The 27,954-nt window shown below is 37.0% G+C and overlaps 1 protein-coding gene across 4 annotated transcripts; it reads right to left on the bottom strand.

Moving 5' to 3' along the window:
- Positions 1–324: 324 nt before the first annotated feature.
- Positions 325–26,220, bottom strand: DLD (dihydrolipoamide dehydrogenase). 4 transcript variants are annotated; one of them, XM_081535989.1, is made up of 14 exons: positions 26,095–26,220; positions 24,562–24,640; positions 16,748–16,827; positions 15,932–16,000; positions 15,285–15,354; positions 13,759–13,859; positions 13,309–13,452; positions 12,786–12,887; positions 4,094–4,284; positions 3,306–3,476; positions 2,800–3,023; positions 2,269–2,429; positions 1,159–1,248; positions 325–1,072 (listed from the first exon to the last, which is right to left on the bottom strand). In XM_081535989.1, the coding sequence occupies exons 1-14, from the start codon at positions 26,131–26,133 to the stop codon at positions 1,007–1,009; spliced, it is 1,587 nt and encodes a 528-aa protein (XP_081392115.1). In that variant the 5' UTR covers positions 26,134–26,220; the 3' UTR covers positions 325–1,006. The 4 variants fall into 4 exon arrangements, with proteins under 4 accessions (XP_081392115.1, XP_081392116.1, XP_081392118.1 ...); XM_081535990.1 differs by having other exon boundaries at positions 2,269–2,406; positions 2,834–3,023; XM_081535992.1 differs by lacking the exon at positions 13,309–13,452 and having other exon boundaries at positions 2,269–2,406; positions 2,834–3,023.
- Positions 26,221–27,954: the final 1,734 nt, after the last annotated feature.

Here is a 27,954-nt window from a genome sequence, read left to right as displayed (position 1 = left end):
ATTACTTTATAGCACTCTTTAAAGAAAAAGTCAATTTTACCCAGCCAGGATAAACTGGAAATCCACTTAGGAAAAGAAAGCCAATTAAAGATTCCCTTACATTGTTTCTCCAAAAATAAATGCTTAGCATTTAGTAGGTATTGCTAAAACAGATGAAAGGATAATGACCTTTTAAATACCTTAGTATTGTCCTACAATGTGGAAAGAAAAGATACATCCCGGTCTATAAAAGCAATAATAAAGAGTAACAAAGCAGAATATACACTAGAGGTAGTCAAAAAAAAACTAGGACCATCTTGACATACACTCAGAATAACCAGTAAATGAATATTTAAGACATATTTATTTCCATGTCTTCATTTTCCACTATAATACATTGCTTCTCCAACTGATATTTGATTTTTGTATATACAGTGCCTTACTTTGGTTAACTGTATAACTTTACTTTAGACCTCAACAGAACCTTAAAAATCTAAACACAAATTTTACCTCTAACCACCAAGACACTGGGGATTAAAATAACTGAGATCATCATTTTTTATTTACATCAGTTTATATATGTTTCCAACTTATTCTAATGACTGTTTCCAATGTGAAAACCAAGTTTCAAATAACCTGATCACCTTGGTTCAAACAGAGCTGTTCACATACCATACTCCAGCTGCATCCATGTAAGTAAATCCTGTATCAGAGGTAAAAGCTACTTAACATAAATTCAGTGATGCTGAACCCTTCATAAACAGCATGAAAATATGGGTTTAAGAAAATTTTCCAGGAAGCTACTAGAAGTAGCTTTTTTCTGCAGATATTAATGCAGTGAAATAATATTAAATTTATTTAAAATATAGATAAAGAGACTATTCAATTCTGGCCAAACCTATTAAATACCTTCCAAAAGTTTCATAATTCAGTCCTAGAAATTTTTGCAGCTGTGAGCATTTCCTGTTGAGAAATGTGACCTCTACAAAAGTCCCCAGGAAATTTCAGAAAAATATAATCTTCTAGTTTAAAAGTTGATTGATTTGCCAAATGATGCAGCCAAGTTTGCTTCTCTAAAAGCTTCTGATAAGGTCTGAAAGGGAAGAAATTTAGAATTAAAAACCAAGTATTGTGGGTCAGAAGAAAATTTAGGTAGCCATTAATTGTGTGTGTTGTTACCGGATGTGCATGACAGACTCTAGCTATATCTTCACAGGATGCTCCATATTCCAATGCAAGCGCAGCTTCATTTATCATTTCACCGGCACCCTTTAAAATAATAAATCAAGGAGTAATTCTGTTTCTATGGCAAAACAACTACCATCTAATAGGAGAGATTAGAATAGTTAACTGCCTCCAGTTGGAAAAATCCCAACAGAAAAAGTAGCACAGAAGAGCTTGGACACAGCTCTTCTCAAGAGAAATGGCCTGGATTCAAATCCTACCACTTACTACCTCAATTACTCACTGATTCCGTGCTTCATTCCATTTACTCACCTCAAAAATGGGATAAACACCACCTACCGCACAGAGTCCTGAAAACTCAAGTTAATGCATGTATTTAGGAAAAACTGTTACAGAGTAAGCACTCAAATGTTCTATTATCATCATTGACACATCAGATACCTAGGGGAGGGCATACTTAAATGCAGTGGTAGGAAAGGCTTCTCTTAGAAGGTAACATTTGAACCAAGCTAAATAAGCCAGTCATACAAAGATCTGGAGACACAGGATTCTAAACAAAGGGTCTATAGGCATGAAGGCTTTAAAATGGGAACAAGTTTTGGCCTATTAAGAAATTGCAAGAAGGTGCTCTCACTTTCTGAGATGGCCTACACTCTGTGGAGTATGTTTCTCTCTAAATAAATCTGCTTCTTACCTATCAAAAAAATACAAAGAAAGAAAAAAACTGAGAGAAGGCCCATGAGACAGGGAATTAATGAGCAAAGAGAATGAGTGGAAAGAGATGATGTCAGAAAGACAGTCAGGACCAAAATTCAGTGGAGCCTTGGGTGTAAGTCTTGAAGTGGAAAGGACCACCAGAGAGTTTTAAGCAGGCAAGTGGCCTGGTGTGTGTTTTAAAGGGATATCTTAGTCGCAGCACAGAATACAGATGATATGATAGGCAAGACTGTCAGTGCTAGAAACAATGCACAAAGAGGCTATGTTCAAACTTCTGCTAGTAAATAATAACCTCAGAATGTAACCACTAGGTGGTTTTAAATTAATGTACTAAATAGCAATGCTTTCCAGAAATCCTAATGGGATTTCTGGCTTTACAATACTCACTGGTCCTAGAATATGTGCTCCCAATACTCTGTCTGTTGATTTCTGCCCAAGAATCTTCACCATGCCATCTGTGTCAGCGTTTGTCTTAGCTCTGCTGTTAGCAGCAAATGGGAATTTCCCAACTTTGTATTCAATACCCTGTGAGAGACAGAAATTGAGAGCTTACATAAATTCTCAAAAAATTCATTTCCATTTGCTGAAATCATCTACCATTTATCAGAACTAAATCCCCAAAAGGCAATTCTTCACAAAGCATAAAAAGGAAAGACCAAAAGGTTTATCACAGAAAAATATTTTGGAAACAAACACAAGTAAATACAAGTGTCAGCCCACCTGGATATACTTCAAAGCCAAATATAAGACCTCTAGAATTACTAATTTTTAAATATAGGCAAGCAAATACTCTCCTTTATGATACTAATAAAGTAAAAAATTATTCAAACTTACCTATAATGTTCTACATAGTTATTAAAATGCATTAATGCAATAATGAAAGGGTTCTTAACCACCATTGTCATTAAGTCAAATCACACGTTAGAGTAAAGCCACCCTCATAGAGAATTACCTCTTCTTTCAACTGCTCTTCTGATTTGCCAACCCAAGCAACTTCAGGGTGTGTGTAAATCACCGATGGTACACAGTTGTAGTCAATGTGTACAGCGCCACCAGCCATCCCTTCAATACAGATAATGCCTTCATCCTCTGCTTTGTGAGCCAGCATTGGACCAGCAACCACATCACCAATTGCATAGATACTGCCACAGAGACCAAAAGAAACCGTGAACTTCTGAAATCAGAGACTCTCATCTTCTGTTATGTCAGAGTCAAAAACTATGAGTTTCCAGTTAGTAAATCACTGAAAAATAAATACAGCTCTTCCAAGTTCAAGTTCTACACTTTGGGTAATGAAAAATTCAATTAATTATTTTTCTTTTACAGGTGATAATTTTACTATTCCTCCCCAACTCAATGCATTTTTAAAGCATGACACATGTTTATCTAAAATTATTGAAAATGTAGGTAGGTATGAAACTTACTTTGGAATTTTAGTTTGGAATCTGGTATTCACTGGAATTCTACCTCTAGGATCCAGCTCAATTCCAAGCTCTTCTAGTCCCAAATTCTGAGTAAAGGGTCGTCGGCCAATGCAAACCAGCAGTACATCGCAAGTGATAACTTCAGCTTTACCACCAGAAGCAGCCTCAATACTAGGTAATTGTAAAACACATCTACATGAATATCTGACAGATATTGGAAACTTAAGACCAGACATTACTCAAGTATTAATGACACTTCTGACAGTCTATTTTATCATAAATAAAACATAAACAGGGTCAGGCAATGAAAAATGTGCATATCCTCTAAAGGTCTATCATCTGAACCTCACAGCAAAAGGCTGTATTAACATGGTTTAAGAACATAGATCCAAGCTCAAGTAGTGCTTCTGCCCCCACCAGCTATGAGACATTAGGCAAGTTGCTTCAGTGTTGAATAAGTAGAGTATCAGGCACATAGTAAGCAATCTAATCAATAATCTTACTGATTTCCCCATGCATCTGTCTAAAAATGATTTTACTGAATGTTGAGAGTTTAAATTTTTCTGAATGTATACTATGAAAAAGTACATTACAAATGAGAACATTGGATTAATTTTTCTATCATCAACGCAATCATGAATTTCAGTGGGTTGACTGGATAAGCAATACTGAGCTACACTACACAATAAAGTGGTATTAAGTTGAAAAAAAAATCTGATTCTTAAAACTAAATGTTTTTCTTAAAGAAACACAGGATACCATATCAAAAACAAATGTAGCATACTTACAAAACATCAATTTTTCCATCTGATTTCTTAGTAGCACCAGTAACTTTTGTGTTTAATTTAAATTTAAATCCTTGTTTTTGAAGGATACGTTGAAAGTTTTTAGATATCTCCATATCAATTCCAACACCACCAACATGACCCAAAAACTCAACTGCTGTCACATCTGCACCAAGCCTTTGCCAAACTGAGCCCTGCAAACAATAATCATGCAAATAAAAAAACAATAATCATGAAAATAAAGGCTTTGATAACAAATGTTTAAAAAATCATCTTAAACAGTTTATTGTAAGGTATTTTCCTAGGTTACTATGTTCCTATTAGAAACTCTGAGGTTTAAAGTTAACACTGTGACAAACGTGTATAACTTCATACATTTATTCATTCAGCATTTACTGAACACCTACTATATGCTAGGCACCATTTTAGATGGCAGGTATACGTCAGTGAACAAACCTCTGCCTTCAGAGACCTTAAATTGTGACAGAGAAGACAAGTAAGTAGAATTTATGCAGAGGATAGTAAAGTGTAATGAGAAAAATAAAGCTGAAGTAGAACCAGGGCTACTGCAATGAGAAGGTCTGCAATTTTAAATAATGTGGTCAAGGGGAAGCCCTCATGGGGAGCAACAACTGCACAAAGACTTGGGGAAAGAATGAAATATACTGATAACTGCTTCAGAAAAAGGAAAGACTGTGAAAAGGAAGGCTTTGAGGGGAAAGAAGTAACCTCTTTTTGCTAATTACTGATGCTTGCAAAATATTAATCTAGCTTCATATTTTATTTTCTCAAGATAAATGCTTACTTTTTTCATTCAAATTATAATTTAAATTTTAAATATAATTTTAAATTTTATTTTAACAATTATAACTTGTGAATACTTATATGTCAAATTGGCAATATGAAGATTATTTTACAGCATTAAATAAACTATGAAAAGCTATGAATATATCCTTTGCAAGAACTTACATTAAAATCACCTAATAATTGAAAATTCATTTTAAGACTTTCTTATCAACTAAATTAAGTTCATGGATTTATTTTTACAATTTCATGAATTTTGGGGGTGAGAACTGAGTTAACTAGAGGCAATACAGTGACACTAAAAATTCAATAACAAGCATATACAAAAAATAACTCCAAATTATGGACCTAAATGTAAAATCCAAGACTGTAAAACTTTTAGAAGAAAACAGGAGAGAATCATTGTGACATTGAGGTAGGCAAAGATTTCTTAGCTATAACACCAAAGCACAATCCATAAAAGAAAAAAGTAAATGAGACTTCATCAAAATTAAAAACTTCTCTTTACAAGACAGTATTATGAACACAAAAAAGAGAAACCACAGGCTAGGAAGAAATGTTCCCAAAACAACTATTTGATAAATGTTTGCAAAACAACTACTTGATAAAAAAAAATATTTGCAAAACTATTTGATAAAGAAATGTTTACAAAAAAACTATTTGATAAAGATTCTATAAAGAACTCTCAAAACTCAGTAACAAAACAGATGGACCAAAGAAAAAACATACAAAACATTTAAACAGGCACTTCAAGGATATAGAGATGGCAAAAAGCACATAAAAATATACTCAACACTGCAACACTAGAGAAATGCAAATTAAAACCACAATGAGATACTACTGCACACCCATTAGAAAGACGCAAAAAAAAAAAAAAAAAACACACCACCAACTACTGGTGAGCAAATGGAACAACTGAAACTTACAGTGCTTGGGGAGGGAGTTATAAAATGATGCCGCCCTTTTGGAGAACAGAGTTCCTTGAAAGGTTAAACACAGAATTATTCCTAGGTATATACTCATTTGGAGAAGGCAATGGCAACCCACTCCAGTATTCTTGCCTGGAGAATCCCAGGGACAGGGGAGCCTGGTGGGCTGCTGTCTATGGGGTCGCACAGAGTCGGACACGACTGAAGCGACTTAGCAGTAGCAGCATATACTCAAGAGAAATGAAAACAGATGTCCACACAAAAACTTGTACAAAAATGTTCATAGCAGCATTATTCATGTTAGTTCTGAAGTGGAAACAACCCAAATGTTCATAAACTAAAGAATGGATACAGCACATTTTTAAAATTCATTGAATGGAAAATTATTTGGCCATAAAGTGAAATAAAGTGTACCTGAATGTTGAGAACATTATGCTAACTGAAATAAGCCAGACACAAAATGCCATATTGCACGAATTCCATTTACATGAAATGTTCAGAATAGGCAAATCCATAGACATAAGAAGCGGATTAGTGTTTTCCAAGGACTGGGAAAACGGAGAAATACAGAATGACTGATGGTTCAGATGGTAAAGCATCTGCCTGCAGTGTGGGAGACCCAGGTTCAATCCCTGGGTCAGGAAGATCCCCTGGAGAAGGGAATGGCAACCCACTCCAGTATTCTTGCCTGGAGAATTCCACAGACAGAGAAGCCTGGCGGACTACAGTCCATGGAATCACAACAAGTCGGAAACGACTGAGCAACTTTCACTTCTTTCTGGGGTGATGAAAATGTTCTGGAATTAGATACTGATGACAGATGCATAACTTTGTAAATACACTAAAAATCACTGAATTGTATACTTTAAATGGGTGAACTACAGGATATATAAGTTATATCTCACTACAAAAAAAGGAATCACTCCTCTGAATCTAAATCAGAATAGTAAGAAACAGTTAAGAGTAGAAATGATAAGAAGCAGCAGCATTTTGAGAAAATAGTGAGCATAGCTAGACAAGTGCCCTATTCTTTAGGAAAGCTGATTTCAAAATCCTTATATAGGAAAACTCCAGTAATATCTACCATTTATTTAGAGCTTATTAAATGCAAGGCACTAGGTGTTTTAAATGTATTAACCTTATTAAATCTCAACAAAATCTTATAAGGCAATTATTCTTATCCTCATTTTTATGATGGATCAATTAGTTCAGAGAGGGTAATGAATTTAACAAAGACATAACATCATTAAGAGACAAAGCTAAAATTCAATTTTAAATCTGATTTGAAAGCACTACATTTCACTGTAATGGAAGAAAGAAAATGAACTGTAAAAAATAAATCATATGAATAATCTTTATGAGAAAGTAGAGAGATATGTATGTCGACACAGTAAGTTCTCCATAAACCTAAATTTTTTAAATGACATGTAAACATTATTTTAATACAGTAACAGACACCTAAAACATTGTGTCAAGATGTTTAAATGACTTGAAGCTTGCAAAAAATCTAATGCAAAAGTGCAGAGATGGAGGAAACAGAATCATGGTCTTGGGCTATTATTATGCTAATTAACAAAAGGAAGTAAAGCTATATGATTCCTTTTTGTTTGTTTGTTTTATCCATCAGTGAGAACAATTTTCAATGCGGTGTGAAAAGAAGAAATATCATTAAAGAAGTGAAGCCCAAAATAAGAACTACTAATTGTTTTGGATGAATTAACTCCCAAATCGAATAAATTAGATCACAGAGTTCAGGTAACAGAGGGTCAGTCAGTGAACTCTGGGAACTTAATTAGCCTAAGAGCACTGTCAGAGGTGGGAAAGAATAGATTCTAAAAAAGAACATTCCTGGAGATTAGCTCAAGATGGTGGAGTAGGATATGAGTTCACTCCTTACAAAAACACATCTAACTGCTAAACAACCACTGACAGAAAAAAAACAAACTCTGGAACCTTCCAAAATGACAGCCTACATCCAAAGATAAAGAAGAAGCCACAAGGAACCAGAGGAGAGGCACAACTGCGATAAACTCAAATCACAAACCAGTTGGGTGGGCAACTCACCAATCTGAGGACAATTATACCATGGAAGTTATCCCACAGGAATAAGTTCTGAGCCCCATGTACACCTTTCCAGCCTGGGGGATGGGAATGGGAGGAGTTCCCAAAGAATCTGGCTTTGAAGGCCAGTGGGGTTTGATTACATTACCAGAGTGGAAGGGTGGGCAAGAGGGATAGTTATGAAGTTTGGGGCTGATATGTACACACTGCTGTATTTATAATGGATAACCAGTGAATAAGTTAGAAAGAGAAAGACAAATACTGTATATGAATGCATATATATGGAATTTAGAAAGACAGTACCGATGATCCTACATGCAGGGCATCAAAGGAGACACAGATATAAAGAACAGACTTTTTGAACTCAATGAGAGGTGAGGGTGGGATAATTTGAGAGAATAGCATTGAAATATGTACACTGCCATACGTGAAACAGATAACCAGTACAAGTTCGACGCATAAAGCAGGGCACCAAAAGCCAGTGCTCTGGGACAACCCAGTGGGATAGGGCAGGGTGGGGTGGGGGAAAGGGGGGGCCGGGCCAGCACACATATATACCTGTGGTCAATTCAAGTTGATGTATGGCAAAAACCATCACAATATTGTAAAGTAGTTATCCTCCACTTAAAATAAAGTAACTAATTTTAAAAAATGTTTTTAAACAAAACAAAATGGATAACCAACAAGGATGGTCTATATAGCACAGGGAACTCTGCTCAATATTATGTAACCACCTAAATGGGAAAAGAACTTGAAAAAGAAAAGATACATGTATATGCGATAACTGAATCACTGCTGTACACCTGAAAATAACATAACACTGTTAATCAACTATACCCCAATATAAAAAATTTTTTAAACAAAAATAAATAAAAACTGAAAAAGAATAGATTCTGAAGTGTGGAACAGAGGTCAATCCCTGTTAAATACTAGAAAGTAGAGATTTTTAAATAGCCGGTTTGACAACCATTAGACACTACCACAAGTGTTTCAAACAGGTCATGTAAACTACCCAAATTTTATTTCTGAAAGTTCTTCTGGGCTGGTTAATGCAGTATATTTTGATATTGGAAAGGTAACCAGTTATGTTCGTAACTGGTAAAAGACTGTAGTATCAGGGACCTCCCTAGCAGTCATCCAAGATTCTTGCTCTTCCATGGAAGGCGGCGTGAGTCTGATCCCTGATCAGGTATCTTAAGAATCCACATGCTGTGTGGTGTGGCCAAAAAAAAAAATTTTAATTAAAAGCTTTGTAAAACTAAAAAAAAAATAGATTGCAGTATCCGATGTTTTTAATATTTTGCATTGACAACCTGAATAACACTAGAGAATGCTTGATTAACCAATTTCAGATAAGATCAGATGATGGACCACACGCCTTAGTTAACATACTTCTCCAACTTATAAACAAGACAAAGCAAGAAAGAACAGTTAAGTGTAAAAATGACAGAATCAAGACAAAGAACTAGGCTGGAAATAATGAGTGCAAGAGAACAATATTAAATTAAAAGCAAGGATAAGGTTCAAAGTCCTTTATTTAGGTTTTAAAAAAAAATTAGAATTGCTCAAGCAAAAGATGTGAGGTTTTCATCTGCCCACAAGCTCAATACGTGCTAAAAACAAATGAACAAACAACAAAAAAACTGATCTTAAAGGGTTACACGAAGTATAGTATGCATATCAGAATACTAAAAGACATTCTCTCCAAAACCCGGACTATTTTGCTTAGTTTGGAACATCATTTAAAAATGACAGACTGGACTGGATCAAAAGGATGATGATGAAATAATGGATCTGTTATCTAAAAAACCTAAGTAAAAGTCATTAAGAAAAGCAATGGAGATTTAAATGTAACTAAAACTCAGTCTCTGCCTTTCAGGAGCTTATGATCCTATAAAGAAGAGAGACATAAATAAATGCAATATACACTATTATCAGTAGATGATGAAAACATGTAGACAAATTATACTAGACTCAAAGAAGGAAGGACCAGAGTTTTCTTAAACAGAAGTCTCCACTAAAAAGGTAACTTCTTAGCTGACATTTGAAAGATATTTATTATACCAACAAAAGTTTATTAAGCAATAATAACAAAAGCTAATATATGAGTACTTATTATATATCAACCACTATGCCAGATGCTAAAGACACACAGTAAATGAAACAGACGGCATCTCTAGCCTCACGGAGCTTATGATTTAATGAAAGAGAGACAAGTGAACAAGTAGTATCAAGAAAGTAAGATAAATGCTAGAACAAGGACAGGGTGCAATGGAACACTCAGCAAGAGTACCTAAGGACATCCACGGTAAGCAGGGAAGGGCTCAGAAAGCGCAGAAACTCACAGAGGGATGAAATGTTTCAAACAGAAGGAAGGCCTGACTACAGATAAAATACAAAATGCAGCTTGTTCAGGAACTGCTATCTCAATATCTGATCATAGTTTGAGAGGGAGAGGGCTTAGAAATGAGGTTGGAGACTTGAGCCAGCACCAAACAATATTTAAGAGTTTGTACTTATCCTAACAGAGGATATACTCATGAGTTACCTAACTGGTAGTATCACCACAGACTGACTTAATATGGGGCACAAAGAAATGGGAGAGGTCACTTACAGTTCCCAAATGTCTTGTTTAGGCCTCTAGATAGATGGCAGTACCACTCACTGAGGTGGAAAATGTTAGAAAATAAACAGGTTTTGTTTTGTATTTTGGTAAGTGAAGGAGGGAAAGACAGGTTAAGTTACACATTCACTGAGTGCCTGTGAGACCTACAAATGAAGATACTGTAAGCATTCACATACAAAAGCTCAGAGGCAAGGCGAAAGGATTAACTGCACATATTTATATAAAGAAAGCTGAGCGCCTAAGAATTGATGCTTTTGAACTGTGGTGTTGGAGAAGACTCAAGAGTCCCTTGGACTGCAAGGAGATCCAACCAGTCCATCCTAAAGGAGATCAGTCCTGGGTGTTCATTGGAAGGAGTGATGTTGAAGCTGAAACTCCAATACTTTGGCCAACTCATGCGAAGCGTTGACTCATTGGAAAAGACCCTGATGCTGGGAAGGATTGGGAGCATGAGAAGGGGACGACAGAGGATGAGATGGCTGGATGGCATCACCGACTCGATGGACATGGGTTTGGGTAAACTCCAGGAGTTGGTGATGGACAGAGAGGTCTGGCGTGCTGCGATTCATGGGGTCACAAAGAGTCCGACACGACTGAGGGACTGAACTGAACTGACGAGTCTTCAGGTAATTGAGGTTAAGAGTGAACAGAATATTCTCTGAAAAGACAAAAAAATCTAGGAGAGAACCTTAAGATAGAATCTAGAGCAATAGTAACAATTAAAGGGTAGGCTGAGAACAGGAAGAAATAAAATCAGCCCAAAGGGTAGATGGAAAATCCAGAGTGCTGTTTGCAGAGAGGGTAAGGGAAAAGTTTCAAAGGCAAGAAAATCAACAATGCTGTTTGCTACCAAAAAAGCAGTGAAGAAAATAGTCCACTGGATTGAGCAATAAATCCATACATGCTCCGTCAAGAGCAATCTGATGGCACAAGAAGCCATGGATGAAGAGGTTAAGTGAGAGCTGATGAAACAAGAGTGTGGGCATCTTGTCCAAGAAGTTTGGCTATGGAGAGAAGGTGAGAGGGAAATCAGGAACTTAAAGAGGACACAGGATCAAGAAAAGGCTTATGTTTGTGTACAAAGTCTGTGTCTTCGAGTACAAAGGCATCTTAGCATGTGTGAATGCACACAGGTGCCCTCAGAGAAGCAGGTTTAAATGTAAATGAGAAGGAAGCAAAAATAGGAGCGGCTAAAGGCTAAAAAAAATACAAAAACAAAAATCACAAAACAAAGTCACCAAGAAGGCAGGAGACAGTACACTACCAAGCACAGGTGAAAGGCTGAGTCTCAGGGAAAAAACCATGTACACAGATATAGCAAAGAAAGTTAAGAGAACAAGTATAACAATGGGTAAAAATATTTTCAAATCTAGGGCATCGGGTTGAGGGTGTGTGTCTTTCTCCTGGTGTAGTCAATACCCTGGGTGTAGCATAAAAAAAGGAAGTTGAATTCAACCAGGATAGAGTTTTGCCAAGCAGATATGACAGAACAGCAAGGCAAGGGACTCAAGAACACTTGTAAGGAAGTCGTTAGTGACGCACTATGGAATCTAAGCTGCTTGGGAAAGCAGCCAAGATGGGATAAGGGCACAGAGCAAAAACACAGAGGAACCTAGGGACTAGAAAACATGATAAACTCAGCTATTCTTCAGCTAGATAGGCTCTCTGAGTAAGAGGAAAGGAGTTTATGGTTAGAGAATAAAATGTCTGGATTTGTGATTTTAGAAGGAGAGGTAAAATGGCCCTGGGAAAAGACTCCTAAAACAGAAAGAAGAGGTCACTGGACAAACATAAAAGTTGCCAGATGGACAAGAAGGGAGAACAAGATAGGCAAAAGGTATGAGACAGCACAGTATTCAGAGAACGCCAAGTAATTTGCCATTTCTAAAACTTGAGTTAGAGGGATCAAAATGAGGATGGAGATGCAAGGAAGAACCACATCATGTAAGTCACGTCTTTATCTGAAATGCAATTCACTCAGAATGCTGAAGGGCTGGAAGATTTAAATATCTGAAAGGCTGGTAGATCTTTAAAAATCAGTCCAATTCTAGGGAATAGGAAAGCTGGAAGATACAGGGAAGCAGATTTCAAACCAAAACAGAATGTTCTAATGAGTAACGATGACATAAACAGATTATCTTGAAAACTATTACTAGACAATATTTAAACAAAACTCAACGCTAATCTGCCTGTGATGTTATACAAACAATAAGAGGAACGCTAAGTACTTTCCAACTCCACGGAAGTAATAAGGGACAGAAAAAACATCACTCACCAATTCTACACCTATTACCCCTGCACCGATGACAACCAATTTTTCTGGAACTTTTTTTAAAGACAAAGCACCTGTAGATGACACTACTGTATCTTCATCAATCTGCAATTTAAAAGAAAAAAAGAGAGATAATCAAAATTACTCAAAAAAACCTACTGATTTATAAACTGTGATCTTAATCCCTAAAAATACTAAGTAATTTATTTGCTTTGAGCTATTTATGACTTTTATCCATAGACTTAATTTTATCAAAACCCATTAAAAATGGCTCACTTAAAAGGTTATCATGTAGCATCTCAAAATAGAATGGTCAACGTTAACCTCATATTGAATTCAAATATATCATCATCTAAAGTGTTCCATTTCTGGTCAAGATCACTGCAGAATAAAGACAGGCAAATTCCCAAAGCTGAATGACTGTCGACATACAGTACTTCAGTCAGGTATATCTCATTCGAAGTTCATAAAGAACATAAAATATATTTAAGCAGAAAGGCTGTATAGTTGTAAAACATGTAAATACCGTAATTCCAGGAAAAGGAGTGACTTCTGAACCTGTGGCTATAAGAATGTTCTTTGTATCGATAACCTGAGTGCTGCCATCAGCTTTCGTGGCGGTGACCTGATTTTTCCCAGTTATCTTTCCATATCCATTTACATGAACAACCTTTATAAAATAATGTTTAAAAATTCACAAAGTTTAAAAATTATTTTTTTGGTAAACAAATATGATTTGTAAGAAAAAACTATTAAATAATTTATCCAATACAAAACACTTCCTTGCTTGGTAATGCTACATATGGAGCAGCAAAAATTTTGTTACATGCATCGGGGAAATCTATTTTAGGCTAACATATTGTTTCAAATTAAATATCCTCCAGCAGCCAATTTCTAACAGCATCACTGTCAACATAAAGCAATGTTTATCGTGTATATAAAATAATGAAAAAATCTGAACATAAAACGCACTAACCTTATTCTGTTTGAATAAGTGGGCAATTCCACCCGTTAAAGCTTTTACTGCATTACTCTTCTGCTCCATCATCTTCTCTAAATTCAAACGAACTTCAGACACTGTAATTCGTTAAATAAATCTTTAGTCCATAGCTAAATTCCTGAAGCAACAAGTGATATTTTTCACTAATCAAGGTCTGAAAAATTGCAGCCTAAATGCATATAAAACTGTATAAAAGGCTGTATTAAAATTTTGAAATCTAATAACTGATATAATAATCATAGCTGGCAAAAGGCCAAGAGCATCCTATCACAATAACAGAACACATCACACAATGTAAAAAGTTCACCTTCAGGAAAAATTAAGTCCAAAATAAACCATTACATTCCACTATGGTAATACATTCTTTAAACACTTTCTGACAATTGCATGTCTGGAAGAGACTTAAGTAAAAATGACAAAGTAAAACATCACTGGAAATTTTAAACCAAAGAAAATGCTAAATTTCATGAAACAAAAGCTACTAAAAAATCACATTTGAAAACTTCAAATATAGTTTAATATATAAGAGTTTAATCAACTAGATTTTACTCAGTCATTTAATTCACAAGAAAACTCTGAAGCAACAATATAAGAAAATAAAGAAACTCAAATTCCAAAAGAACTTCAGAAGCAAGAAGAGTATGTCAGAAATCAGCTCATGCAACCAATACATATATTAGAGATGAGGAAACAAAGGCCCTAAGAGATGTGATCTACTTAAGGTCACAGTGCCAGAACATGAAGCTTTGCCTACAATGCACATCTCTGATTAACCCCGTCTCTTCTTTCCTTAGTAGGTACGGAAAGTAAACTTCGATTCTACTTTTCATCTAGTTTAAAATATTTGCTTTAATGTATATACATCACTCCTATACCTGTCTGCCTATACTACAGCCCAAGCTTTCAGAAACCTACTACAAAGAAATAAAAATCAAATTAGCCTCCCCCCATCACAAGGTGTGTTTTGACCTTTCCTAGGACTATTCTCCTGGATGTATCTGTAAACAACAATAATTGGAGAAAAAGGACAAAATGAAAACAGTCCAAAAAGAATGATAGGAGATAGGACATAGCAAATTAAAACTATGAAATGTCCAATTCCACTATGCCACATCCTTCCCCCTCTCCTTTCATCTCTTTTCACTACCAACAACTCAAGTAGACCTTCCTTCCTTCACCACTATTTGTCCATTGTACTAAGGAATCCAGCGCCCCCCTAGTGGTCTCTTAGTGATCTCTAAGTTTTAAGGAAACAAAAACTGAGTCTTCATACACACACACTCTGTCTCTCTCACACACACACACTCACACATGCGTTAGCAAAGGAACAGAAGATGCCATAGTAGAAATATGGATTTAAGCCTTTTTAAATAAATCTCACATTGTTAAGATCTGTCTCACTCTTCCCTCGCTAACCATATATTACACTGTCATTAGACACAAGTCCTCCTTAGCCAAAAGAGCCAAGTGATGATATTGCTAAATATGAAAGGTATACATACTTTCAATTCCCCTAGATGCAAAATCTTTTCCATGGGCCAAATGGTAAAAGTGAGAGTTATTCAATAAAGCCTAAAGGAAATAAAAAGACTAAATTATCAAATTTCACAAACTATATACATGCAAAAACCACTTACAAAATGACATTCTCTACACAAAATAGCATACAGGACTACACCAATTCAGTTTCCGTTCTTACATATTTAATGTAAGAAAAACAATAACAACTTAACCGTTCAACAAAGAAGAATGAAAAACAACTTTACTTTCTTTAAAAGCAAAGGATTAAGTATACAACTTCAGAATGGCAGGTTAAAAAGGCAGTCATTTTTCATACATAAAGGGCTTAAAAGAAGAATTTACTGCCTATTAATTGTTTCACTGTAGAGGAAAAGCCAAAAAAATGGAATCAGATTCTGTCATCAGAGCCTAGCTCAAAGGCTAGACATTCTGAGACAAGGAAGTTATTTCAGGAATGTATGGCAGAATAACGACAGTAACCTAAGTTTTTACAAAGGAAAAAATGTGTTTTTATCATCTCTGGGTTATTTTTTAATAACTGTATTGGTTTAACATTCTAATCTCAATATATCCCTCCAGTTGGCAGCTAATGAAAAAAATTTCTGCACTGTACAAAACATATGCTCACCTTAGAAGGAATACAACCAACATTCAAGCATGTTCCGCCGAGTGTTTCATTTTTCTCAACACAGACTGTCTATAAGCAAAGAAAACATTATTTATTGCACATAACCTGCAATGTTTCAGTTCACTAAAATTTCAAATGTATGTCTTAATTCTTCTACAAAACATGCTACTGAAAGTGTTTGTGAGAATGAAATATATAGACTCTTTTAAAATTTATTATCTGCATAATACTAACACAAAAGTGAATCATTCTGAAAGCTATTTGTTTAAAAACCAAATCATGTTTTTATTTAGCTCTATTACTCTATCTTCCAAACGGTGTGCGTGTACACGCTAAGCCACTTCGGTCACATCCAACTCTGTGGGACCCTACAGACGGTAGCCTGTCAGGTTCCTCTGTCCATGGGATTCTCCAGGCAAGAATACTGGAGCGGTTGCCATGCCCTCCTCCAGGGGATCCTCCTAACCCAGGGATTGAACCTGCATCTCTTAAGTCTCCTGCATTGGCACACAGGTTCTTTACCACTAGCGCCACTTGGGATTCCCAGAGTGCGATTAGAAGCCAAAACAAAACAAAAAGTATGGGGGGCTGGGGGGGTGGCGTGCAGCGGGGAGGGGATAGTGACTCCACTTTCCATTTCACGAAAACACTACAACCGAATAAATACTCTTTCTTCATAAGTTTCAGATCTAAATATAATTTATAGAATTAGGAAATTATTTATCATTATTAATTACCTGCAAAGTATTTTGTGAATGTGCTCAACCCTTCCCAAATAAAAAGGAAATCAATGCCTAATCTGAGCTTAAACCTTACCTTGAAGCCTAACTGGGCAGCTTTAATAGCAGCAACATATCCTCCAGGACCAGAGCCAATTACTGTCACATCAGCATCAACTACAATCAAAGCAAATTGATACAAAACAATAAATTGCTTATTACTTACCAAAAGCACTACAGTTAAAAAAAAATCTTACATTTTATACTTCAAAAAGGTGCAAATAACCAGCATTTTCTACACAGTACTATTCATTCCGAATTACCCGACATTCTCTGACATAACTGAAAATGACACAGATTTTTAAATTTTGTTTTCTATTTATTGATCATGGTATATCAAAATATAACTGAGTTCTATACCCACTGTATCCACTGACTCTGCTAAATTCCATAGTTTTATTGAATGTTAATGGACAGACATTTAGTGACATATCTATATGAAGGAAAGAGCCCGAGCTTCACAATCTGTCATACCTGGCTTCAAATCTCAGCTCTTATCTTTTATTAGCTGTGTGACTAAGTGACTTCATTTTTCTGTCATATAGGAACAATAACACTGTCGTAAAGGACTGATGTTTAGATTAAATAAGATAATTTCGTATAATACCTTAGTTCTTTCAATAAATTTAAAACCGATTATATCCTTTCAAGGTACTTAACTTCTAAAATAACAGGGGGAAAATTCTGCTTCCCTATAATACTCAGCAAATACATTCTGAACTATTTGAATAATGATAAATTTTGTATAGTTTAATAGGCTAAACAGAACACTCAATGAACTATTCTGGACATTTATCATATAAAGATAAGAAGCTGAAAAGTAACTTTGACCAGTAGTCTTAGGAGTATAATAATTATGAAACAAATCTAAAAATAATTATTCCCAGTCTTCTCAATACAACAGCAAAGCAACAATAACCATTAAGAGTTAGAGACAGTCTCCCTTTCCCCCATCCACTGTCCTTACAGTCTCAGTGACTCTAAAACTTAGTAATTTTAACACACTTTCACATATGTTTTTCTCAGAACTTCCTAGGAGAAAGGTAAAGATGGCATATATATATATATATCACAGGTAAAAAAACACTAGGTTAAAAAAGAAAAAACCCACTAGTTTCAGACAGGTCAATTAAACTTGCCCAAGGTCATCTAGCAGCCATGTGGCAGAGACAAAATTAGGCTTTTTGTCTCTCCTTCCAGTGGTCTATTACTTACTACTACTCCGTTCCTTAATTTCAACTACCTCCAAGAGCAATGATCAAGCTGCATAATTACTAGCTATCTAACCTTAGGTGAACAATTTAATCTGCTTCACCTTCAGTTTTCTCATCTGCAAAATAAGGAGCACACACAAAAAAATCTACCTCACAAGGCTGTAATATAGAACAAATAACATATGCAAATAGCTTAGCACAGTACCCAAATGTATACAGTATTTGCTATATAATAGCTATATTCTGATCTACAAAGACAGCAATTTTAATTTCTTATCATCCCCTTCCCCACAAAACACATACCCGCTAGAGGATGGGAGTGGAATATCCTTTAAAAGACTTTTGCTGACCTCAACAGAATCACAGGAGCTATGTTGCAGGACAAGTAATAGGTTATCCAACCCAGTTATCCACAAAATCATAAGAATCACCCTACTGAATAAATTAAAGTACTGATTATCCTTGGTAATAATTTGGTTACTCAATACACGAAAAAAATATAGCTAGACCAACACACGATAAAAAGCATTGTATCAATTCTGATCCATTTGTGCTTTTGGCCATACTGCTTAGTTCACTCATTTATGTTCAGAATTAAGTATATAATAAAATACATTTTGATTTTCAAATAGAAATTTCTATAAAATACATTTCTATTTTCAAATCTTGAACCAAATGAGGACCTAACCAACATCCCTTAGTTTGGGTCTAATTTTTAATTTCACAGTAATCTAAATGCAAGCTAAAAAACTTGTTTCTTGCCTAAATTTTTAACGTATTTTTAATTATAATATACAGGTTTATTGAATAAACAAATACAAAAAAGTCAAAAACTTGTATTTTCCCAATTTACTATGTGATCTTAGGTCTTTTTCAAAGCTACAGAAAATACCAAGAAACTGTTCAGCTTCCCGGAGAAGGCAATGGCACCCCACTCCAGTACTCTTGCCTGGAAAATCCCATGGACGGAGGAGCCTAGTAGGCTGTAGTCCATGGGGTCGCTAAGAGTCAGACATGACTGAGCGACTTCACTTTCACTTTTCCTGTTCATGCACTGGAGAAGGAAATGGCAGCCCACTCCAGTATTCTTGCCTGGAGAATCCCAGGGATGGCAGAGCCTGGTGGGCTGCCGTCTATGGGGTCGCACAGAGTCGGACACGACTGAAGCGACTTAGCAGCAGCAGTAGCAGTTCAGCTTGCAATGAAGATATTACATGTTCCATTCCATGAGAAGTCCACTAACATGCTAAGAAGCACAAAGATGAAAGGAAAGAAGAAAAATCTTCATCTAAAGATCTGTCAGCTGAAGTACAGGAGGGCATTCAGTTCGGTCACTCAGTTGTTTCCCACTCTTTGTGACCCCATGGACTGTAGCACGTCATCATATGGATAGGATTCAGGGCAAAGATTTAAAAATAAGCCATTATTTAGGTAAAGTATACCAATGGCTGCAATTTACTTTGAAATGCATCAGAAAAGTAAGATGAGTGAATGGATACGTATATGAATGAACAGACATGTGATAATGTAAGTACAGAAAAATGTGAAGAATCCATGGGTATTCACTGTAAAATTTTTCCAACTTTTCTAAATATTTGCAATTTTTCAATAAAATACTGGAAAAACAAGCCAGCTGGCATTCATCTTTAGCAAAGGCTGCTTGCAAGTGAAGGGTTACAACACATGATTCTGACTCACCATCTCCTTGTCAAAAAGTATTTCTCAATTTGGTTCCTACACATAGTTTTAAAAATTAGGATAAGGAAAAGTAGTTAAACAAAATACATTAATTCAGAGAGCATTTGACAGAAAATTTTAAAACTAGCTTCAGCCTGTAAAAGTGAAAAAGAAAAACAGAAAAGGAAATACAAATTGATAGCCTAAGAGAAAGATGACTAAAGCCAAAACAGCAAGAGACAACTGGATAGTAATCTGCATTTCAGGTGGCAGTGACATACCAAGGGGAGGCGATCAGGCTGATACTTTAAACAAAAAAATACTGGGTACAATAAGAGGTGACCACGCTAGTCAATACCATGAAATGAATGGAAAGAAAAAGCAGGCAACAGTGCTCTAGGAGTTACAAAATATTGCTCATTACACCATTAGGAAGAAACTAAGGATACCATGTAAAATAAAGGTGTCGGGTTACAAACCAATTATAATCATCAACAAATTGCTGATACAACGTGTGTTAAAAAGTCAGTCTGCAATATTATTTACCACTTGGATAATTTACTACATGCCAGGCAGAGAGCTAAATGCTTCTGGTTGTCTTATTTAAGGCTAAGGACATCGTTACATAACTATTACTGCCATTTAACAGGGAGAAAATAAGGCTGAGGAGAATTAAATAACCTGCGTAAGGTTACACAACTAGTAAGTGATCCAGCCAGCATTTACGCCAAGTTGTTTAGATTCTGAAGTCTATGTTCCTGTACCATTATGCCTTTCAAACCACTCAGATGGTCCCATAATCTCCAGGGCAATCAGGAATTCCAACCAAAATGACAAAAAATTCTTCATTATCAGAATGAAATCAAATTTCATGAATGCCTACCCTATGAGGAAATCATCACTATCTTCAGAAATCTCACAGTATAGTTAGGGAAAACAGGTACATATCAAAATGTAGATTAATCAATTGTAGAAAACAATTAATAATTGTTTTTTAAGGAACAGGAACAAATATCATAAGGCAGTAATCATTAATTGCCAAATTCACTAAATGAATATAAGAGCTACATGATAAGGTTTATCATGTTTTGGTGTGTGTTGTGGGGAGAGAGACTTTTTTTAATGTATTTATTTTTTAATTTTTGGCCACACCCACAGCACGTGGCACCTCAGCTCCCGGACCAGGACTCCATTGGAAGATGGAGTCTTACCCACTGGACCTCTGGGGAAGTCCCTGTGTTTTAAACTTATCAATAGCCTTAATCTTCAGCCTATTTCCATAGTCACATTCTATACCTTCATCACCCAAAACTGCTCGGATTCAAAGAAACTCTTGAATTTTAATACTTTACTTTCTGATCATAACCCTACAACCTCCTGGTCCATGAGGAAAGAGAAACACAGTAAATGAAGAAAGAATGGTGAAGTAAAACAAATCTGAGTTCAAATATAAGCTCCACCATCTCTTCAATTCTTGGGCAAATCATTTAATCTCCCTGGGCTTTGATGCAACATACGCATAATAGTGACAGTGATACCTACATCTCAGGGTTGAAAGGCCAGAGATAAAATATGTCAAGACCCTGGGAGGATGCCAGCTACCTACTGGGCACTCAACAAATGTTTCTTCTCTTCTCAGATCCATCTCCCATCTTTGGTCTTGCAGCCTCCAGTCTCATCCCCACCCTCCACAATACCCTACATAACTACCACGGTATTACTTCCTGACAAAACCCAACTCAGACCTTATTCTTTTGCTTCTCAGTGGTTTCCCTATTTCTTGTTAGATAAAGTTCAAGTTCCTAAGTACACATCCAAATCTCTTCAATAACTTTCTCCAGCCTCATCTCCCATCACATTCTGCTCATCCACCAGTATCATGTGGTTTATGCTTTGGCAATAATGAATTACTGGTACCTTACACCCAGACTTGTGTTGGTCTACCCACATACATTCTGCCCCACCTACCTGGAAAACAAACGCTGACAGCATACACTTCACATTACAGACACTATTCTAAGCTATTGCGCTACCAATAGATGACAGAGCCCTGGTTCTTACAGTATAATGAGAGAGAAAGAAAAAGTATAAAAACTCCAAATGTGCAACCAGAATGAGCTTTAAAAACAAATATGATTATATTATGCCCCTGCTTAGAACACTTCAGTGACCTCCAACAGCCTTTAAAACAGAACGTCTTTTGTAACCTGGAAACATCAACTCTCAACTATCAACATATTTCGTCCACACAGGCCCTTTCAATCTCCTCAAATGCACTATACTTCTCACATCAAAATATTCCCACATGCCATTTCTTCTACCTGGAACACCTCCTTCCACACATGCTCCCACAACCCTTTTCAAATATCAACATTAATTTCCTTAGGAAAATAATTGTGACCAGTTTCAATCCATACATAGCTATCATATATAGCTATATGCTCCATCAATGGAGTCTTCATCACAACTGTAATAATTTGTTGGATGTTTATCTTCCCCCTGCCAACTATAAAGCTGCATCTTGTCTGTCTTATCCACTAGTGTATCCCAGCAACTAGTACAATAACTAGGACATAGCAGAGACTTCATATCTGTTGAAATAATGAATGAGGAAATGAACAGATGAGTGTAACAAACGTGACTAAGTGCTGTAAGTATCTGTCATGAAATGGGTCATACTGATAATAACACAACCCGATGAACTTGGCCCATATTCAGAAATCACCCAGATGCTGTAACGGGGACTGTATCATAATAAGCTCGAACTCCTCAGGCTGGTCAACCAATACTCATCTAAGGAGACAGGTCAAATAGATCAGTGATTAAAAGTGTGTAAGTTCTAGAGTCAGAAGAATTTTCCCAGCTACACAGCTGGGAAATGACAGATTTCCTAGCTCAGCTCTCTAAACTCAGTTCCTCAATTTCATAAATGGAGAAAACAGCAGTACATAACTGGTGGGAAAGGCACAAGGATTAAAGACTGTGCTTGAGACAGAGTAAGCACTCAATGCATCAGTTAATATCACTGTTGTTGCATCAGTTAATATCACTGTTGTTTCTGGAAACTTACTGTGTACCAGGCACCATATTGGATGCTTGTGATGGAGCATAATTAAAACAGACATGATCCCAGGGTTTATTCAGTAAATAAGAACTGAGTACCAACTGTCTATTTTTGGTGATAAGCAGTCACATTCAGTCCTTTCCCTAAAGAAGTGTGCACTCTTGAAGAAAGGTCAGCCATTAAATAAATAACTCAGACAAATATAAATATATGTAGACGTATATAAAATGCTTGTTACTTCATCCAACCAAAGACTTTATACACAGTACCTACACGAGTACTAAGGGATTTATAATCTACTCAACATGAATGCTTAGTTATGTCTATATAACATTACAATATAAGTTCCTGCTCAGGGACTGCCTAGCAGATAGAAGGTACTAAATGAATCTTTGTTGAATATGTAACACCAAAGGTGCAGAGTGAGCCATGAAAAGTCTTTACTTGCATGTTTTGGAAATGAAAATCCCCTGCTGAATTAAGAATTTCCATTTAACAAAGAAACAAAGAGTGTATACCAATTATATCTCAGTGAAACTGAAAGGGAAAGGGGATATAACGGGTTGAACTTTCTCCTAAACCAAATCTGTATTTTTTAAAGGACATTTTGACCTGTTTCAAAGCAAGCGTAAATCACCCACTGTTGGTCGTTAGTGACCAGAATCCTCCTCCTACCCTCTCTCCTAAGACTAAAATATACACAATGACAGTAGTCTGACAACAGTTTAAGGATACAGGATAAAATTATTTCACGGAATGCAGGAAGACCAATGGTCACAGTCCCCTCGGGTAATGGTTTCTATAATGAAGCTTTAAGACATCAACATGCAACTTTACTTATGATTATATGAGAAATTCCAAAAAATGTCAAAACATGATTTCAAATAAATCAATAGTCTTGGTACTGGGAAGCCAAAGTATCTTATTATAAATCCAAGAACTTCCTGTTTTAAATTTTTTTTTAAGTACATATCCTTTATAGAAACTTCAAAAATACAGAAAAGTATAAAAGAAGAAAGTATTCATAATCTATAGCTTCCTTTCAGGGTACATTCTTCTAACCTTTAAAATGCGCTTTTGATAAGCCCATTAAGATTTCCATTCAGCACAGAAAGAAATGTCTCATCATTCTAAACAGTGTTAAGCAACTAACACACTCAGTCTTACCAGAGGACAGAATTAACTTTTTATTTTTTTTGCGCAATATGTGGGCTCTTAGCTCCTAGCCCAGAGGCTGAACCCATGCACCTTGCAGTAGAAGTACACCACTTTAAAATGGAAACAGAAAATCAGTCCCCTTGCCCAGCACCCTTCAGAGATTTCCATTCACACTTGGAGTAAAATCCTGGCCTGGCTTACAAAATCTGCCATGATCTGATCTCTGCCTACCCTCTCTGATTTTACACTCTATGGGTCTCTACTCTAGCCACACTAACCTTCTTGCAATTCCTTAAACTGCACAACTGAATTCTTACCTCAGACCCTTCTCATTGCTGGTTCCCTCTGTCTGAAATAACCTTCTCATACCCTCACTTTACTCAGGGCCTTGCATAGAAAAGGCCTGATAAACTATCTAAAATAGTCTCCTTACCCTCAGTTACCAGATTTCATTTTCAATCACTTCCCAAATTATTTCCCTGTTTCTTGTATACTGTTTGTATTTTACCATGAGACTACAAGTTCTGTAACAGCAAGGCTTTTTCTTGTTCACCACCTGGAACACACTAGGTGTTCAACAGAACACTTAAGTGAACAAACAACATTTAAGTGAACAAACATTTGAACAAATGAATTCTACAGCTAATTACTTTACTATTAGTTACTCTTAACATTCACTTGCTTTTATATTTAAATATACAGGAAATATGGGCAGAACCTGTTTTACTAAGTACTTACTTGGTTGATCTGCATAAGTTCTTAGTGGCACTACAGAAACTCCTTGCAGACCATGAGATATTCGATTGAAATGGCCTTTCTGAAAAAAGGAAAGAAAATGATCCTATTATATAAAATATGAATTCAAAACATAGAACTACTAGAGATCCATGAAATCAACGATGAGGCAAATGTATCCAGCAATGATTGCTAATGTATCTTCCACTGTCACAGGGAGGTTACACAATTTCTGCTTTTGTAAAAACAATCAGCTTGCCACACTTTTTATTATAAATGTTTTTTTACCTAACTAAAACATGTTATTAAATGGTGCTTATGTTTTATTAAATTTTCAGAAGGCATGGCTAACTTTTGGGGCCAGAGATCATTTTAATGTCATTAACTAAAGCATTTAAAGTTCCAGCTTAAGTACTTGAATAATCTACATTATGATAATCCGTTTACATGTAATTATTGTTTCCTAAAATCAAAACTACCATGTACAATCTATGGAGATGTACCTGAACCATACAAAAGGAACAGAAAATTAGACAAGATGTCTTAGGAAAATGCACCAAGTAATGTACTCAGATACAAGAGCTACTAGTGTTACAAACTGCATCATAATCTCCACAACAATCTCTAAACATGGATGGCTACTATTTTCCTAAGAACAGTGAGGCACAAAGGAACAATTGCAAATAGCTCCTATCAAAGTAGGCAGTGAAAAATCCTACACATTGATCTACCAACGTTGTCTACTTCAAGGCAAGGCTTGCACCTGAGGTCAGAACAGCGGACCAAAGAACAGCAGAGTAGAGATCAGCGCTGAGTTTTAGTCCCAAATCTCTCACTGAACGTACAACTTCTAGCTTGTTACATTAACTTCGCAAAACACAGGCTACTCATCTTGAAACAAAGGAGTCTAACTTCTGTATTACTTTTAAGGTCTCCGACAATACTGTATTCAGTCACAAACCCAAATACATACGATTTGGCGGTATTCGGTACATTGATGAAAAGGGAAGACTATCTTGATAACGCGCTACAATTAAAAATACAAGCTCTAAGAGGGAAGTCAATGCAAGCTCGCTTAAAGCTGCAAACACTAAAGGGACCTTTGAGGAATTCCCGGGGCTAAGAGTTAGGGCTCAGTCTGAATCTTCCAAGCGGTGGCCCAAGATTAGCTGTCTACTGCAAAAGGCCACTAGGGCCGGAATTAGAACTAGGAAAAAGTCAACTACAACGCGCAAGGGTGACTCCTACTTTCTCCGCGAGGGTCGAAGGGCCTATGCGGGACCCCCAGGCTCCAGGCCCAGGTTTGGGAAGGGACTGTGAGACTGCTGGCAGTCACACAACCGGCGGAGCCTCTCCACGGCCCAGGCTTCTGCCTCCAAGCCGCCGCCCCTGATGAGCGGGTTCAGGGGTGGAGTCGCAGGTGGTCCCGGCCTGGCCGCCGGTCTGTCCCACATCCACACTTAGGCCGCGTCCCAGATCCCGTCAGTGGGCCTCTATGGGCCTGATTCAGCACGACCCCACCCAGTCGACTCTCACCTTGACCAAGGAACAGTACACACGACTCCAGCTCTGCATCTTGCCGCTACACTTTCCTTCCTGCCAAGGGTTTCACCTCCGCTACGCGTCTCCGCCGCCTCCCCAAGGTCTCCCCGCCCTGCGCATGCACAAGCGCGGCCTACGTCATCGGTCGGACGCCGCACGATTGGCCCGCGTGGTGCGCGCCTGTCAGGCCCGGCGTCGTACACTGTCGTAAAGAGCGTAGTGCTTTGTGGCACCGGGGAATATGGGACTTTTTACGGGTATGGAAGTGGGCGGATTTGCAATCCAATCTAATACTTGAAAGGCAGTACAAATAAACAAAACTGTTGTTTCTTTAAAGCACGCAACAGAAAGTATAGCTTCACCAGTTCTTGACTGTGCTAGGCTGAGGAATCTCGGCACTTTCTGGGCATTATCTCACTTTATCCTTAAATTATATGAAGGATTCCAAGTATTTACACTTCTTGGATGAGATCCTAAGAGGTCAAACACCACCTTCAAAGTCTTACCAACAACAGATAACTGGAGCCCTGAGGTTAAATCCTTTAGGCTTATTTACTGCTTTATAATCTCTCCCTCAGCTCAAAAACCCTATTAGTGATGGGGTCACAGACTTTGGTATCACCAGCATCCTGCTCTAAGTAAACTAACTAGCAATATGTAGAAAACACATTATCTTCTGTCTCCTCAGCTGGTTAACACACCTCCCTGTTAGAGTAAACTAGAATGTGTGTGGTGGTGGGTGAAATTATAGGTTTTTATAAGAGATACTGAAAAACAATGTCTTCAAAATTGAGCACAGAGACTTCCCCCACAGTTTGTGTGCTTGTGCTTAATCACTCTGTCGTGTCTGACTCTTTGCAACCCCGTGGACTGTGGCCCGCCAGGCTTCTCTGTCCATGGGGATTCTCCAGGCAAGAATACTAGTGTGGGTTGCCATGCCCTTCTGCAGGGGATCTTCCCAACCCAGGGATCGAACCCAGGTCTCCCGCAGTGCAAGCAGTTTCTTTACCGTCTGAGCCATCAGGGAGGCCCTCCCCCGCAGTCTAGTGGTTAAGAATCTGCCTTCCGATGCCAGGCACGTAAGTCTGATCCCTGATGGGGAACTAGGCTACCACATGCCAGAGCTGTGGGACCAAAAAAACAAAAATTGAGCACAGATTTACAAAGTCTGATCTTTGCTTTGTAATAACTATTTAGCATGGATAAAACTTAATTCTACATTTCTTGAGTTTACTACCCAGGCACTGTGGATTTAAATACTACTTAGAAATTACTGAGAATTCCCTGGCAGTCCAGTGGTTAAGACTCCACACTCTTAACTGCCAAGGGTCAGGGTTTGATTCTAGGGCGGGGAACTAAGATCCCATAAGCTTTGTGGCACAGTAGAAAAAGAAAAAGAAATTACTCCTTGCCTCGCTAAGCTGTTTTGGGAGAGAAGATAGGAATGATATTTAGCGTTTATTTCTAGAGACTGCCACTTCGCATTCAATGTCCATTTTCCCTGTTCTTTCCTCTGTACATGAGCATTTTGGCCATCTTAACCATTTTCATGCCTTTAGCACCCACCTACATACACTGAAGGACCCAACTTAGCAACTAAACAACAATGTACACTGATAATTCCTAGATCCTTAGCTCCTGTCTCTACATCTCTCCTGGTCTCCAATTCCATATTTTCAACTCTCTACTGAACATGTCCAAGTGGGTGATTCTGCCAGCACTACAGTTTTAATTATCTAATATCTAAAATATTAAATACATATTAGCTTCCTTATACTTATGATTCATGATACCTGCAGTCATCCATAATGAAAAATATTACAGCCATTCTCAACTCCTCCCTTTATCCCAATA

This window comes from Giraffa tippelskirchi, chromosome 10 (assembly GCF_054371585.1).
Source record: "Giraffa tippelskirchi isolate mGirTip1 chromosome 10, T2T-mGirTip1v1.2.pri, whole genome shotgun sequence".
Classification (NCBI taxonomy): domain Eukaryota; kingdom Metazoa; phylum Chordata; class Mammalia; order Artiodactyla; family Giraffidae; genus Giraffa; species Giraffa tippelskirchi.
Note: the sequence above shows the minus strand (reverse complement) of the source record. Positions and strands in the feature narration are given on the sequence as shown.

Bases quoted from the DNA above. Each gene is read 5' to 3' on its own strand.
- DLD (XM_081535989.1), bottom strand. From the start codon at position 26,133: ATGCAGAGCTGGAGTCGTGTGTACTGTTCCTTGGTCAAG. The intron at 13,860-15,284 runs GTATGTATACCT...AACGAATTACAG, and splicing joins TGCATCTAGGGGAATTGAAA to TGTCTGAAGTTCGTTTGAAT. The intron at 4,285-12,785 runs GTGAGTGATGTT...TATTGTTTGCAG, and splicing joins GGGTAATAGGTGTAGAATTG to GGCTCAGTTTGGCAAAGGCT.